General features: G+C 46.1%; 1 protein-coding gene across 1 annotated transcript in view; it reads left to right on the top strand.

Moving 5' to 3' along the window:
- The first annotated feature begins 7,916 nt into the window (after window positions 1-7,916).
- Window positions 7,917-13,060, top strand: part of ugcg (UDP-glucose ceramide glucosyltransferase) — a 72,326-nt gene continuing 67,182 nt past the window's right edge. Inside the window, exon 1 of the mRNA XM_072517316.1 lies at window positions 7,917-8,126. Within this exon, the coding sequence (XP_072373417.1) occupies window positions 8,029-8,126 (98 nt within the window). The 5' untranslated portion in view covers window positions 7,917-8,028. The remainder of the gene's footprint in view (window positions 8,127-13,060) is intronic.

Raw genomic sequence — 13,060 nt, 5'->3', positions numbered from 1 at the left:
TTTGTGGCAAAACTGTCTATGTGGTTCCTGCAGTAGCCAGCCAGTCCTAGAAATGACCGGAGGGCTGTAACATTATGGGGCAAGGGTAATTTAACAATGGAGTCAATGCGTTTCTGCTCATTCTCGCGTTAGCCATGGGTGATTACTGTGCCTAAATAAATTACCTTTTCTTGGAGAATCTGGAGGGGGGGGGTTTACCTTACATCCGATTTTGTGAAGGAGTCCTAACAATTCGGTGAGAAGTGAAATGTGCTCTCCCTTAGTGTCCGTTTGTAGAAGTAAGTTGTCTACATACTGGATGAGGCAATCGGGTCGGGAAAATTTAGCTAATCCATTTGCCAGCTGTCGGTGGAAATTGGAGGGGGAGTTGTGGAAACCTTGTGGTAGGCACGTCCCTGTGTATTGCTGTCCCTGGAAGGTGAAAGCAAATTTGTATTGGCACGCTTTATCCAATGGAATGGACCAAAAGCCGTTGCTGATGTCCAAAACCGAGAAAAATTTTGACTAGGGTCCCTGTTTCAACATTGTCTCGGGACTCGTGGCTACAGTGGGGGCTGCTAATGGGTCACTTTGTTTAGTTCCCTATAATCGATGGTCAGTCACCATGAGCCATCGGGTTTCCTGACGGGCCAAATTGGGGCATTGTTAGTTGAGGCTACTGAACGAAGTACGCCTTGGTCAAGTAAACTTTGGATGACCTTTGCGATTTCTCCCTCTGCTTGTTGGGGAAAACTGTAATGTTTTTGAGGTTTGGGGTTGGGTCCTGTGATGTTAACGACACCAGCGATCTTGCCGCAGTGGTGCTTATGCTGGGCAAAAGAAGCTTTGTGTGTCTGTAAAACGTCTCTAACGTCTTTGTCCTGACTAATGGTTCGTGGATCAAACCAGAAGTCTCCTACTGCGCTAATCCTGTGTGCGTAGTCTCCAACTGTGAGCATGGCAGGGGCGCGAGCTGCCTTTGCCATTCTCCACACACATCTATTGACGGGGTCGAACGAAAGATTGTGGGAGCTCATAAGGTCTATCCCCAAAATGTGTTCGGCTGTCTGGGGTAGATCGACTAGAACGACGGGGTGTTTGGTTTTAATGTTGCCTATCTGAATCGCTACAGGGGCCGGAATGTGACCCTGCTGCAAGTGTCCTGTGAAGCCACTAAGGGTAATGGTGTCTGTGATGGGCCATGTATCCCATTGGAACATTGTGGAGGAATTTAACGTGGTACAGGACCCTCCTGTGTCCCAAAAAAATTCTACGGGGCGTCACCGGACTGTGCCTGCTACTACCGGTCTTCCGGACTTGTCCCAAAGGGTGTCGCAGACCCAAGTTGGGGAGTCCGAACAACGTCAATCGGTGCCGTTCATGTCTGCGTTCTCGGAACGGGCACTAACATTGTGAATGGGGTTGGTTCTGTTCTTATTTAGGGTATTTGCCTGCTGGTTTTGCTGTTGTTTCTGGGGGGCATTGCACTCGCGGGCGTAATGTCCTAACTGTCCACAATTGTAGCACTCTTGGGATTTAGGCTGCTGGGGACTGTTTCTTCCCTCGTTTACCCATGCGGGGTTTTGATGTGTCCTGACTGGATGCATGTTAGCATCTGCCTGCTCTTCATCTGCTTTTCCGAATTCTGACTTTCCCTGAAGGGACTGTTCCCAAGCTCGGGATAATCTCTTTAATACCCATTTCTCATTATGCGTGTCGTCTGAGGGGTCACAATTGGCGCAAGCTCTCTGTCCTGCTTCGGTCGCATGGGAGACTAGGATACGAGTCCATTTGGCCATATTTTCTGGTGTCAAATGGGCATGGGCTAACTCTCCAAAGACTGCTGTGAAATGAGTCCAAAGGCGTCCAGCAAACGCTGTTGGGTGCTCGGTCTTTTTCTGTCTGCATTTATTGAGTCCTTCTACGTGATCTCCCTTATTGTAGCCGATCGCATCTAGGATCGCTGCATGCATTTCTTGGAGGGTGCCTCCTCCTACATTTTGTGGGTCGGGGAGGGCTGCCACAACTGAGGGGTCGAGACTCAAAACTGTGAGTATAACTTGCTCTCTTTCGTCCAGGCTGTACATGGTCGCCTGTTGTTTAGCCGTCGCAAAATAATGGTGCGGGTCTGGTGTGGGTTGGAACGGTTTGATTTTGTCACACGCGTCCCTTAATTGGGTGACAGTTAATGGGGTGGTGTACAGAAAATCGGGGTCTCCGTTTGTTGTGGCCCTGCGTTGTGTGGTGACAGGGTTCATGGGATTGTGCACTACCTGTGCAGTCGGGGGTGGGGGTGCTTTCCTTTTCGGGATTTTATCTGGAGTACATGCTCCATGCACACAGCGGTGGGCAGTTTCATTTAACTCCTGCCAATCGGGGCCATTTTCCTGATCTAGCTGAGGTCCGAATGTTTCTTGGAAACCATTTTGTACTGAGAACAGGGATTGCAGGTCTGCAATTTGCTTTCGGCATTTGGCATGGTCCACCGAACTCTGCCTTTGTTCCCTCGTGGAACTGTGGAGTGCTCGTAGGGCCGCTTTTAAATCCTGGCATTGTTTCTTTATTTGCTCAACTTGAAGTTCTGTCTCTTCTCGTACCAACACCGCGCGTTGCGTGTCTTGGTAGGCCTTATCATACTGTGACTGAAAGCTGGTTAGGTGAGCGAGACAAGATTGGTGTGCCCGTTTGACACCAGCCATCTCCTTGTCCTTCGCCGCTAACTGCTCTCTAAGTTGTCTGTTAACTTTCTTGCACTCGCTAACGTCTCCCTCACTATTCTTCTCTCTGTCCTGAATCTCTCTGCGGAGCGTCTTCACGACCTCCTCTGTGCCTCGCAATTGTGCCAAGCAGGAAATGATTGCCATCGGCTTACGAGCTTTCCCTAAGCTTTTCTTATGAATCTCGGTCAGGTTCTCCCACCAAGTCTGTCCTGTACTACCGGGACCTGTTTCCTCATTTGCACAAAATTCGCTCCAAAAGGGCCATCCTTTCCCTTTTAGATATTTCTGAATTTCCTCCTCCCATATGGGACACTGCTCTGTTCCATTGGTCGCTGCGACCTCGAATTCCTGGGGGTTCATAAGGCGTTCCATTGTCTTCATTGACATCTCTACTGTAATCTCTGGGTTTCTACCGTAAATTTGGAACAGGGGGAATAAAGTGGTGATGCAAACATGGGTACAGCTTAAGCTATTTTCCGGTCTACAAAACTCCCGACAGTTTTATGCAACAAAATATATTGAGGTTACCTTATATCCCTTGTTTTATCAATGACTTGGAGGAGGGGGCTGAAGGGTGGGTCAGTAAATTTGCTGATGACACCAAGATTGGTGAAGTAGTGGATGAGGTGGAGGCTGTTGTAGGCTGCAAAGAGACGTTGGTAGGATGCAGAGCTGGGCCGAAAAATGGCAGATGGAGTTTAACCCTGATAAGTGCGAGGTGATTCATTTTGGTAGAAACAATTTGAATGCAGATTACAGGATCAACGGCAGGGTTCTGAGGAATGTGGAGGAACAGAGAGATCTTGGGGTTCATGTCCACAGATCTCTGAAGGTTGCCACTCAAGTGGATAGAGCCGTGAAGAAGATCTATAGTGTGTTAGCGTTTATTAACAGGGGGCTTGAGTTTAAGAGGTTATGCTGCAACTGTACATGACCCTGGTGAGACCACATTTGGAGTATTGTGTGCAGTTCTGGTCACCTCACTATAGGAAGAATGTGGAAGCATTGGAAAGGGTGCAAAGGAGATTTACCAGGATGCTGCCTAGTTTGCAGGATAGGTCTTATGAGGAAAGGTTGAGGGAGCTAGGGCTTTTCTCTTTGGAGCGGAGGAGGATGAGAGGCGACTTAATAGAGGTTTATAAGATGATGAGGGGGATAGATAGAGTGGACGTTCAGAGACTATTTCCTCGGGTGGATGTAGCTGTTACAAGGGGGCATACCTATAAGGTTCAGGGTGGGAGATAGAGGAGGGATGTCCGAGGTAGGTTCTTTACTCAGAGAGTGGTTAGGGTGTGGAATGGACTGCCTGCTGTGATAGTGGAGTCGGACACTTTAGGAACTTTCAAGTGGTTATTGGATAGGAACATGGAGCACACCAGAAAGACAGGGAATGGGATAGCTTGATCTTGGTTTCGGACAATGCTCAGCACAACATCGAGGACCGAAGGGCCTGTTCTGTGCTGTACTGTTCAATGTTCTATGTTAGTACGTATGCAAATTACACCCTTCCGAATCTTGGAAGTTTGATCGATATCGATCTTACGCTTGTGGTTTTTACTTTTTCCAATTGGGTTTCTAATTCAAAGTTGGGTTCTCTCGGAATGACAAAGTCACTTCTAGGTCGAGTCCCACCAGCGTGGCCAGTAATGTTGCTATATTTACTTGCTATAAATATGGCGGTTAATAAAGTCGCCTTTCTTAATCCTAATTATGAGTATGCTTTCAGAGTCGGCAGGTATCTCTCGATACCGCCACAAGGTTCAACCGAATACCGATCAAAGAGCCAATACACCAGTTAGTTAGCTCAAAGTCAATACTACTTTATTTACACACAGTATGATTTACTCATGCACAATAACACTACAGGCTAAACTACATCTATTACTAACACCTATACTTAACTTTGGGATCCCACTTAGGTCAGAGGAACAATCGCCGTTGTTCGGATCTGAGGCTGTTGGGTTCGAAGAGGTAACAGGAGTACAGCTAAGATCGTCCATCTGGTAGCGAGCATTGAACTTGAACTTACTTGCTTCTGGTGGTGCAGGTGGAAGAGTCTCTCCGTTTGAGAGCCAAATCCAAGAGACTGAACCTTTGGCGGGGGTTCCTTTTTATACTCAGAGGGGCTTTGCACGCTTTTAGGCGGGCCTTAAACTTGGTCCCAATTAATTGGGCAGCTTCTTGATCACTGCCATCGATCTGAGCCAATAAAGGGGTGGGTGCCTTGATGGCTGGCAGTGTCCTAAGTGACCATTGGCCTTGCTTTGTTTGTGTCTTCTTGCTGGGGTGGTGGCGCCAGAATGTCTGGGACAGTATCGGCTACCTGAGCACTAGTTCTTTGTTCCTCGGAGATGGGCCATCAATATGTAATTCGGCCCAGGGTTTCGGTTCCGTCTACACTCTGTCTTCCAAATATACATTCAGGCTCTGTGCCTGCTTGTTGCTTTGCATTGCCCATTTTTCCCTGTATGCTCTGCGAGTGTCCATTTTATATACTGAAAGTGGCCATCCCAGATGGCTACAGCTCTTTTGGTCTTAATACTCTTCCTCAAACCTATGGACGCTAATCAGTCCCTACATAATGTAGAATACATGGAGATGCACCATAAAAATTTATGGTCCTGAAGGAGACCATTCAACCCATCCTGTGTGTGCCAGCCAGCGTAATCCCATTTTCCAGTTTTTGGCCTGTTGTTCTGTAGGTTATTGCACTTCAAGTGCATATCAAAGTATTGTTTTCAATTCAAATAGGGTTTTTGTACCTCTACCAACCTTTTAGGCAGTGAGTTCTACATCCACACCGCCCTCTAGGTGAAGATTCTCAATGCCCCTCTAATCTTTCTACCAATTAAACCTGTGCCCTGGGTTATTGACCTCACTGCTAAGGGCAGTAGGTCCTTCCGATCCCCTCTTAATTTTATATACTTCCATTAAATTTCTGAGTCCCCTTTGTCCCAAATAAAATAACCCCAGTCAATACATTTTTTTCTTATAACTAAAATTCTCTATTCCGAGCAACTTCCTGCGAATCTCCTCCGTACCGTTCTTGAGTAATCATATCCATCCTCTAATGTGGGAACCAGAGCATATGCAGTACTCTAGCAGTCGTCTAAATCGTGTTTTATACAACTCTAGCAGTGGTGCTGGCTATGAAATATTTCTATCTACTGGTGCGCAAGCAGATGGTTTGCCTTCTATCTTCTGTCGTGTGAAATCCTGATGCACCTGCCTCAGTCCCAGGAGTCTACCGAGAGGTTTGTGCCCTCCAGCCAAAGCCTCAGGTGTGTGTTCCACTGAGATTCGTGTGCGGGATTTGGTATAGCCCAAGAAAAATCAGATGCAACTGCTGACCATTAAGTTGCTTTTCTATTGTGATTGTAATGTGACCAGTTGCTATGGTCACAGGGCTGCCAAAGGGCCATTGCACAATAGCCATTAAAGGCCAATTACTGGAAATGGCTGGGTGTTCCTCCTTAGGGTAAGAGAGTTAGTTAATTTACATGCCCAGAAGCTCGTTACTCTGCTAAGACAATGTATTTAACATGTAGATAGGCTTCCTATTTAAGCAGCGGATTCCATTGCTCAGAGGCTGAATTCTCTGAATGTTGAGGAACTGCTTTCTTTGCTGAATACCAGATTCCTTAATCCTGAGAGGCTGATCCAGTAATGCTGAGTTCACTGACTGATATCCTGATCTTATTTGAGCAGCTGATTATCCTTTAAGCAGCCAAATCTCTTTTGCCGTGGAGATGATCCCTTTGATCAGCTATATTTTCTTTTGCTGAGATTGGCATTTTTTTGCTGGAAGCAGAATACTCAGCAGGTCTGGCAGCATCTGTGGAAAAGAGGGTGAAGTCTCGCCACAGAAGAAGAAGAATCGCTTATTGTCACAAGTAGGCTTCAATGAAGTTACTGTGAAAAGCTCCTAGTCGCCACATTCCGGCGCCTGTTCGGGGAGGCTGGTGCGGGAATGGCAGGCAGTATTTCCAGCACTTTGTTTTTATTTCAGACTTCCAACATCCACAGTATTTTGCTTTTATTTTCCCTTTTTAAAGTTGGTGCCTCCATTCTTTTGTTTGTGGAAATTATAACTCACAGGTTTCTGGGTTTGTTTTGATTGGTGAGGAATGTGGATTGAGTGTTCCCTTCACTCCACCCCACCATCTACTTGTTTCATATAGATTGGAACAAAAGAAAATGCAGGTAATGCTCATCGGGTCAGACAACATCTGTGGAGAGAGAAACCATCAATGACCTTTCGTGAGAACTGAAACAGGTTAGAAATGTAATGTTTTATTATAGAATCATAGAATTTACAGTGCAGAAGGAGGCCATTCAGCCTATCGAGTCTGCACCGGAGCTTGGAAAGAACTCCCTACTTAAGCCCTCACCCCTATTCTATCCCCCTAACCCAGTCTAACCTCTTTGGACACTAAGGGCAATTTAGCATGGCCAATCTACCTAACCTGCACATCTTTGGACTGTGGGAGGAAACCGGAACACCCAGAGGAAACCCATGCAGGCACAGGGAGAACGTGCAGACTTCGCACAGACAGTGACCCAAGCTGGGAATTGAACCTGGGACTCTGGAGCTGTGAAGCAACAGTGCTAACCACTGTGCTACCGTGCCGCCCCAAGTCAAGGAGGTGATGGGTGGGAAGAGAAACAAAAGGAAAGATCTGCGATAGGTTGGAGGATAGGAGATTAAATAACACTAACAAGATTGTGGTGCATAGCTAATGATTTTATAAAGAAACAAAAGAAGTGCCTAGTAGGTGCGAATCACAGAATTTACAGTGCAGAAGGCCATTCAGCCCATTAAGTCTGCACCAGCCCTTCGTAAGAACACCCTATTCCTGTAAACCCACCTAACCTTTTTGGACACTACGGGGCAATTTATCATGGCCAATCCAGGGGGAGGAGGTAGGGGCCGGGGTGGGAGGGGGAGGAGGTAGAGGCTGGGGGAGGAGGTAGAGACTGGGGGGGGGGGGAGGGGGAGGAGGTAAGGGCTGGGGGAGGGGGAGGTGGTAAGGGCTGGGGGAGGGGGAGGGGGAGGAGGCAGGGTCTGGGAGGCAGGGTCTGGGAGGCGGGGTCTGGGGGGAGGGGGAGGAGGCGGGGTCTGGGGGGAGGGGGAGGAGGCGGGGTCTGGGGGGAGGGGGAGGAGGCGGGGTCTGGGGGGAGGGGGAGGAGGCGGGGTCTTCTCTGGAGAGGGGGGGAGAAGGATCCTGTGACACTGAGTGAGTCAGAGCCGCACCGGCACCGAGCGAGAGAGAGGGAGTGGATCAGACTGACTGTACCCAGGGAGAGTGCGGAGCTGGTGTGCTGTGGAATGGCGATGCTGGAACTCGCTCTGCAGGGTCTCTCCATTGTCGGCCTGATCCTGTTCGTCATCCTGTGGCTGATGCACTTCATGTCCATCGCGTACGGGTAAGAGAGAGGAAGGGGGTGCCACTGGGGGAGGGGGCTCGCCACTAGGGGAGGGGGCTCTCACCCTCACCCCCATCCATTCCCTCCCCCCCCCCGGCGGCTGGCGCTGAGTTTGACTGTTGAGGATCGGGCTCGAGTCGGCCCGCGGCCCGGCCCCACTCTGCTCTCAGATGGGGAAATTCAACTTTAATTTGGGTGCCTGGATGCTTCGGGGCCTAGCGCGCCTCTGGGTCACTTTGGGCCCTGTCCATTCTTCAAACCTTGGCGGCTGCAGATGGTGTTTTATTGAATTATAAACTGGTGTGTGTGTGTATATTCTCTAATACCTCTGTTGAATTTGAGGCGAGACCTCCATCCTTATTTATTTTAACAAACACACCACTTCCTCAGCTCTTTTCTCCTAAAAAGTAAAATCTTTAGGATTTATTCTTTGAATTATGTAAACCCACTGGGAGACATTGCTACACTGATAATAGAGAAGTGAGTGTTTCTATGTCCTGTTCCTACACTCTTACTAATTGCGACTCTCCAAATTTAACATTTTGCTTACTCAGTACATGTTTAAATCGAACACAAGCTCATACAATATTTTTGCTGCAGTAAGAAGTCTTCTCACCACACTAGGTTTTTTTGCTGTGTAGGTTAAAGCCAGCTCGTTAAAAACCTTTTAATGAAAGCGTTGTCCGAAAGATAAGGTGCGAAACCCTTTTATCTTGATAGACAGACACACACAAACACACAGCCCGGTGTCATAAACTATTAAAATACGTCTTTACGTGTATTAATATTATGATGGGAATGATGCAAACTCTTCTCCCTCCCCCACCTCCATCATAAAGCTGCTTCAGCGAGATATTTATTTTCATGATAGTCAGTGCCTTTTGTGAAACGGCATTAGTACTTTTCCAGTCTTGAGAGTGGTGGACAAAAGATGAAATGAAATCTAGTTTTGAGAATTATAGTTGAAGGATGGGTTTGTGCATGTGACCCAGAAGGATACACTGCAGGAAATCCTATTCCATTGTTGGTTGTGCGGAAAGGTCATTCCTAGCATCCTCTGTTTATCAATGTAACTTTATTTTTTTTTAAAAAGGAAACGCTCCCATTCTGTGTGGGGTGGGACATTTAGTCTGCAAACATGCCCCCTCAGAACAAACCCTTAAACTGCTCCCGAGTTAATTTGCCAAAGGAAGGTGAGATGGAGAATTGTTTTTGACAATTTGCTTGGTGTGCAGCAGTATAGCTGCTTGGATCAAATGTGGTTCAGTCTGTCCTGAGGGAGCTGAACTTAACCGGATGAGCAGTATGGAGCTGAGAGCCTTTTCATCAGCCTGATGTTTCAACTCCTGTTTTGGTACATGGCAAACTGTGTTTGGAAGGGTGTGTGCGTAGGGTATTGGGCTCTGCTGTAAGTGTGCCACAATTGAATAACTTGCTGGCGATTGATATGCAAACTTAAGGATGACCAGTGCTCCTGGGGACTACTGTAGAAAACAAATTGCTGCCCATCAGGGGAGGAATTTGACTGGAGGGGGCATGTTTTAAATCTTGATTAAGCGGATATGGATACTTCCCACTGTTCAGTAATGTGTTATCATAGAATCCCTACAGTGCAGAAGGAGGCCATTGAGTCTGCACCAACCCTCTGAAAGAACACTCCACCCAAGGCCACTTCCCCACCCTATCGCTATAACTAACCAACACATCCCAGGACACGAAGGGCTATTTAGCATGGCCAGTCACCTAACCTACATATTTCCTGCTCATTTTTGGGATGAAACCGTAGAACTTCGAGGAAACCCAAGAAGACATGGGGAGAATGTGCAAACTCCACACAGTCACCAAAGGTTGGAATTGAATCCAGGTTCCTGGCGCTGTGAGGCAGCAGTGCCTCTGGTATTTCCATAATTTACAGTGAAGACATCGAGCTGCAATGACAAAGCAGTCCATGTGCAATGGTTGAAATATGACAACCATAACTTTTTAACCTTCTGGCTTCCTGACCTCCCTAAGGTTCCCCACCTTCCTTTCTTGCCCCACCCCCAAACCGTGCCAAAACAAATCTGCTGCTACCATTTGTTCTTCACTGGCTGACCACCAAAAGCCACCTCAGAGTCAGTTTTACAGCCCATTGTGTCTCTGTTGTAGTCCCATTTTCCAACACATGGTCTGTAGCTTTGTATGCTATGGCATTTCAAGCATTCATCTAAATGCTTCTTAAATGTTGACGATTCTACCACCCTTTTATAGTGAGTTCCAGATTCCCACCACCCTTTAAAAAGTTTTCCCTCAAATCCCCTCTAAATCTCCTGTCCCTTAGTTTAAATCTATGCCCCCTGGCTATTGGCCCCTCCACTAAGGGGAAATGTTTTTCTGATCTATATCCCTCATAATTTGGTACAGCTCGATCAGGTCCCATCTCAGCCTTCTCTGCTCTAAGGAAAACAACCCCAGCCTAATCAACCTCTCTTCATAGCTGAAATGCTCCAGCCCAGGTAACATCCTAGCGAATCTCCTCTGCACCCTTTCTAGTGCAATCAAATCCTTCTTTTGGTGTGGCAACTAGAACTGTGCACTACTCCAGCTGTGGCCTAATGAGCATTTTATACAGCTCCATCGCAATCTCTCTGCTCTTATATTCTATACCTCATCTAATAAAGTCAAGTGTCCCATATGCCTTTGGCCTTATCTACCTGTCCTGCTGCATTCAGGGATCTTTGGACTTGAACCCAAAGGCCCCCCAGGTCTTCTGTACTTCCTAGCGTTCTAATGTTCATTGTTAGTCCTCCCAAAATGCATCACCTCACCCGTTTCAGGGTTAAATTCCATTTGCCCCTGTTCTGCCCAACTGACCAGCCCGTTGATATCATCCTGTAATGTAAGGCTTACCTCCTCACTATTCACCACACCACCAATTTTCACATCGTCTGTGAATTTACTGATCATACCCCCCGCATTCATATCTAGATAATTAACCTCCTAGTCTGGTGCCCCTGACCACCTTCCCCCGACCAGAAACCTGCAGTGCTATGATTCAGCTTTGCGCTTCAATAGTGAAAGAAGGCTGGTGGTTATGCAGTGATACTGTTTAATTGTCATGATGTGTGACTATGAATTAATGTTGTGAAATTGCTGCTAAATTTGGTATGTGGACCTTTATTGAGATGATGCTACTTGACATATCACTTAACGTTGTAAAGGTTGGATAAATAATCTTTTGTTCACTCTTTTCATTTGTAAAGTAGGCTTTTCGGCACATCATTTTTATTTATTTTATCTCAACCTTGTGTAATCTTTGTTGGCAATTTGAGGGTAGCACGGTAGCACAGTGGTTAGCACAGTTGCTTCACAGCACCAGGGTCCCAGATTCGATTCCCGGCTTGGGTCAATATCTGTGTGGCGTCTGCACGTTCTCCCCGTGTCTGCGTGAGTTTCCTCCGGGTGCTCCAGTTTCCTCCCACAGTCCAAAGATGTGCGGGTTAGGTGGATTGGCCATGCTAAATTGCCCTTAGTTTCCAAAAAGGTTAATTGGGAGTACTGAGTTAAGGGGATGGGGTGGAGGAGGCATGGGCTTGGGTAGGGTGCTCTTTCCAAGGGCCGGTGCAGACTCGATATGCAGAATGGCCTGTCAATCTGGAGACAGCAACATACTATTTACATATTTATATCCGGTCATTTATGCTAAAACTATCAGTTTATAACTCTAAAGGTTATGAAATTGTGGCTTTGCACTAGTCATGTGAATTGTGCTGATCCTTAATAATTTGTTGGTCCTCATGGCTGTAGCTGTAGTATACTAAATAGCTAATTTAAGGAAACTTGCCAAACTAAAGCGGAATAATTAGTTTCATGAAAACTGCCATGAGATCTGACATTTTTCAAGCCTATGTGACTAATTGGTAAATTCTGATCCAGGCAAAAAAACCACAACCAGCTTTATTCGGGGATTTCCAAGCAAGCTGTTTTTGTGACCCTCTTTCAAATATCATTTGAAACAGAAGTTATTTTTTTGTAATCAAAAATTTTACACTTACTGAATGGTTCCTGTTTTAGCAACTCTTTGAACTGACTTGCAGTGCAACAGAAAATCTCAAAAGTTTCTGCAGTCAAAAAATCCTCCCGTCTTAAATTCTAAGAGTCATTTGTAATATCTCGTAAATTATACTGCCCAAGGTAATGAAGGGTAAGATTTCAGCCAAGCTCTCGCAGATTCATACTTTTGGATCTTCCGCATGGCTTATTGTATGATATTGTAAAATAGTTCATGTGGGAAATAGAATTGGGTTTTCATTTTTCACCATCCGCCCAGGAATTCACTTCATCTGTGTGTTGTGAGAACTAGAACAGTCATAATCTGTTCTTTTTAACTGGACTGCGAAAGATCTTCATTAAAATCTTAGCTGATACTCCATATTGTGTTTTAGAATTCTGCAACTAAATAGCCTTGTCTGAATAATACTGCTTCATTCTTCTGTTTGGAATCTGGGCATAATCCATGTGGTTGTCATTGCTTTGCAGAGTGTCTGTTTCCTCTCCCCTGAGGTATAGTTGCTCCATGCCCTCCTGAGAACTTTTAATGGAGAGCAGGTGGCAGGTTTGACTATCGAAGGCTGAATTTTGTATCAAGCTCTTTCTTATTGTGCGTGTGTGTATTTGTTCTATACCAGTTTTTTGGTTGTTGATTTAAAGCACTTGATTCAATTTTTGTTTTTAAAAACAGCATATGGTTTGACGTGTGCAAATAGGTAACCAGGATTATGGTACTTCGAAATGTGCTTAAAAACGCAGGGTCCAAAATGGTCAGTGACTTAAACATATCCAGTCTTTCAAGCGACGTGCTTTTGCATGGTGACCATCTGTCATTCTATGTTCCACACTTCGAAGCCCATAAACAATGCTGTTCCTATGATTATTAAAATTAGGCAAATATTCGC

Source organism: Scyliorhinus torazame, chromosome 9 (assembly GCF_047496885.1).
Source record: "Scyliorhinus torazame isolate Kashiwa2021f chromosome 9, sScyTor2.1, whole genome shotgun sequence".
NCBI classification, from domain to species: domain Eukaryota; kingdom Metazoa; phylum Chordata; class Chondrichthyes; order Carcharhiniformes; family Scyliorhinidae; genus Scyliorhinus; species Scyliorhinus torazame.
Note: the sequence above shows the minus strand (reverse complement) of the source record. Positions and strands in the feature narration are given on the sequence as shown.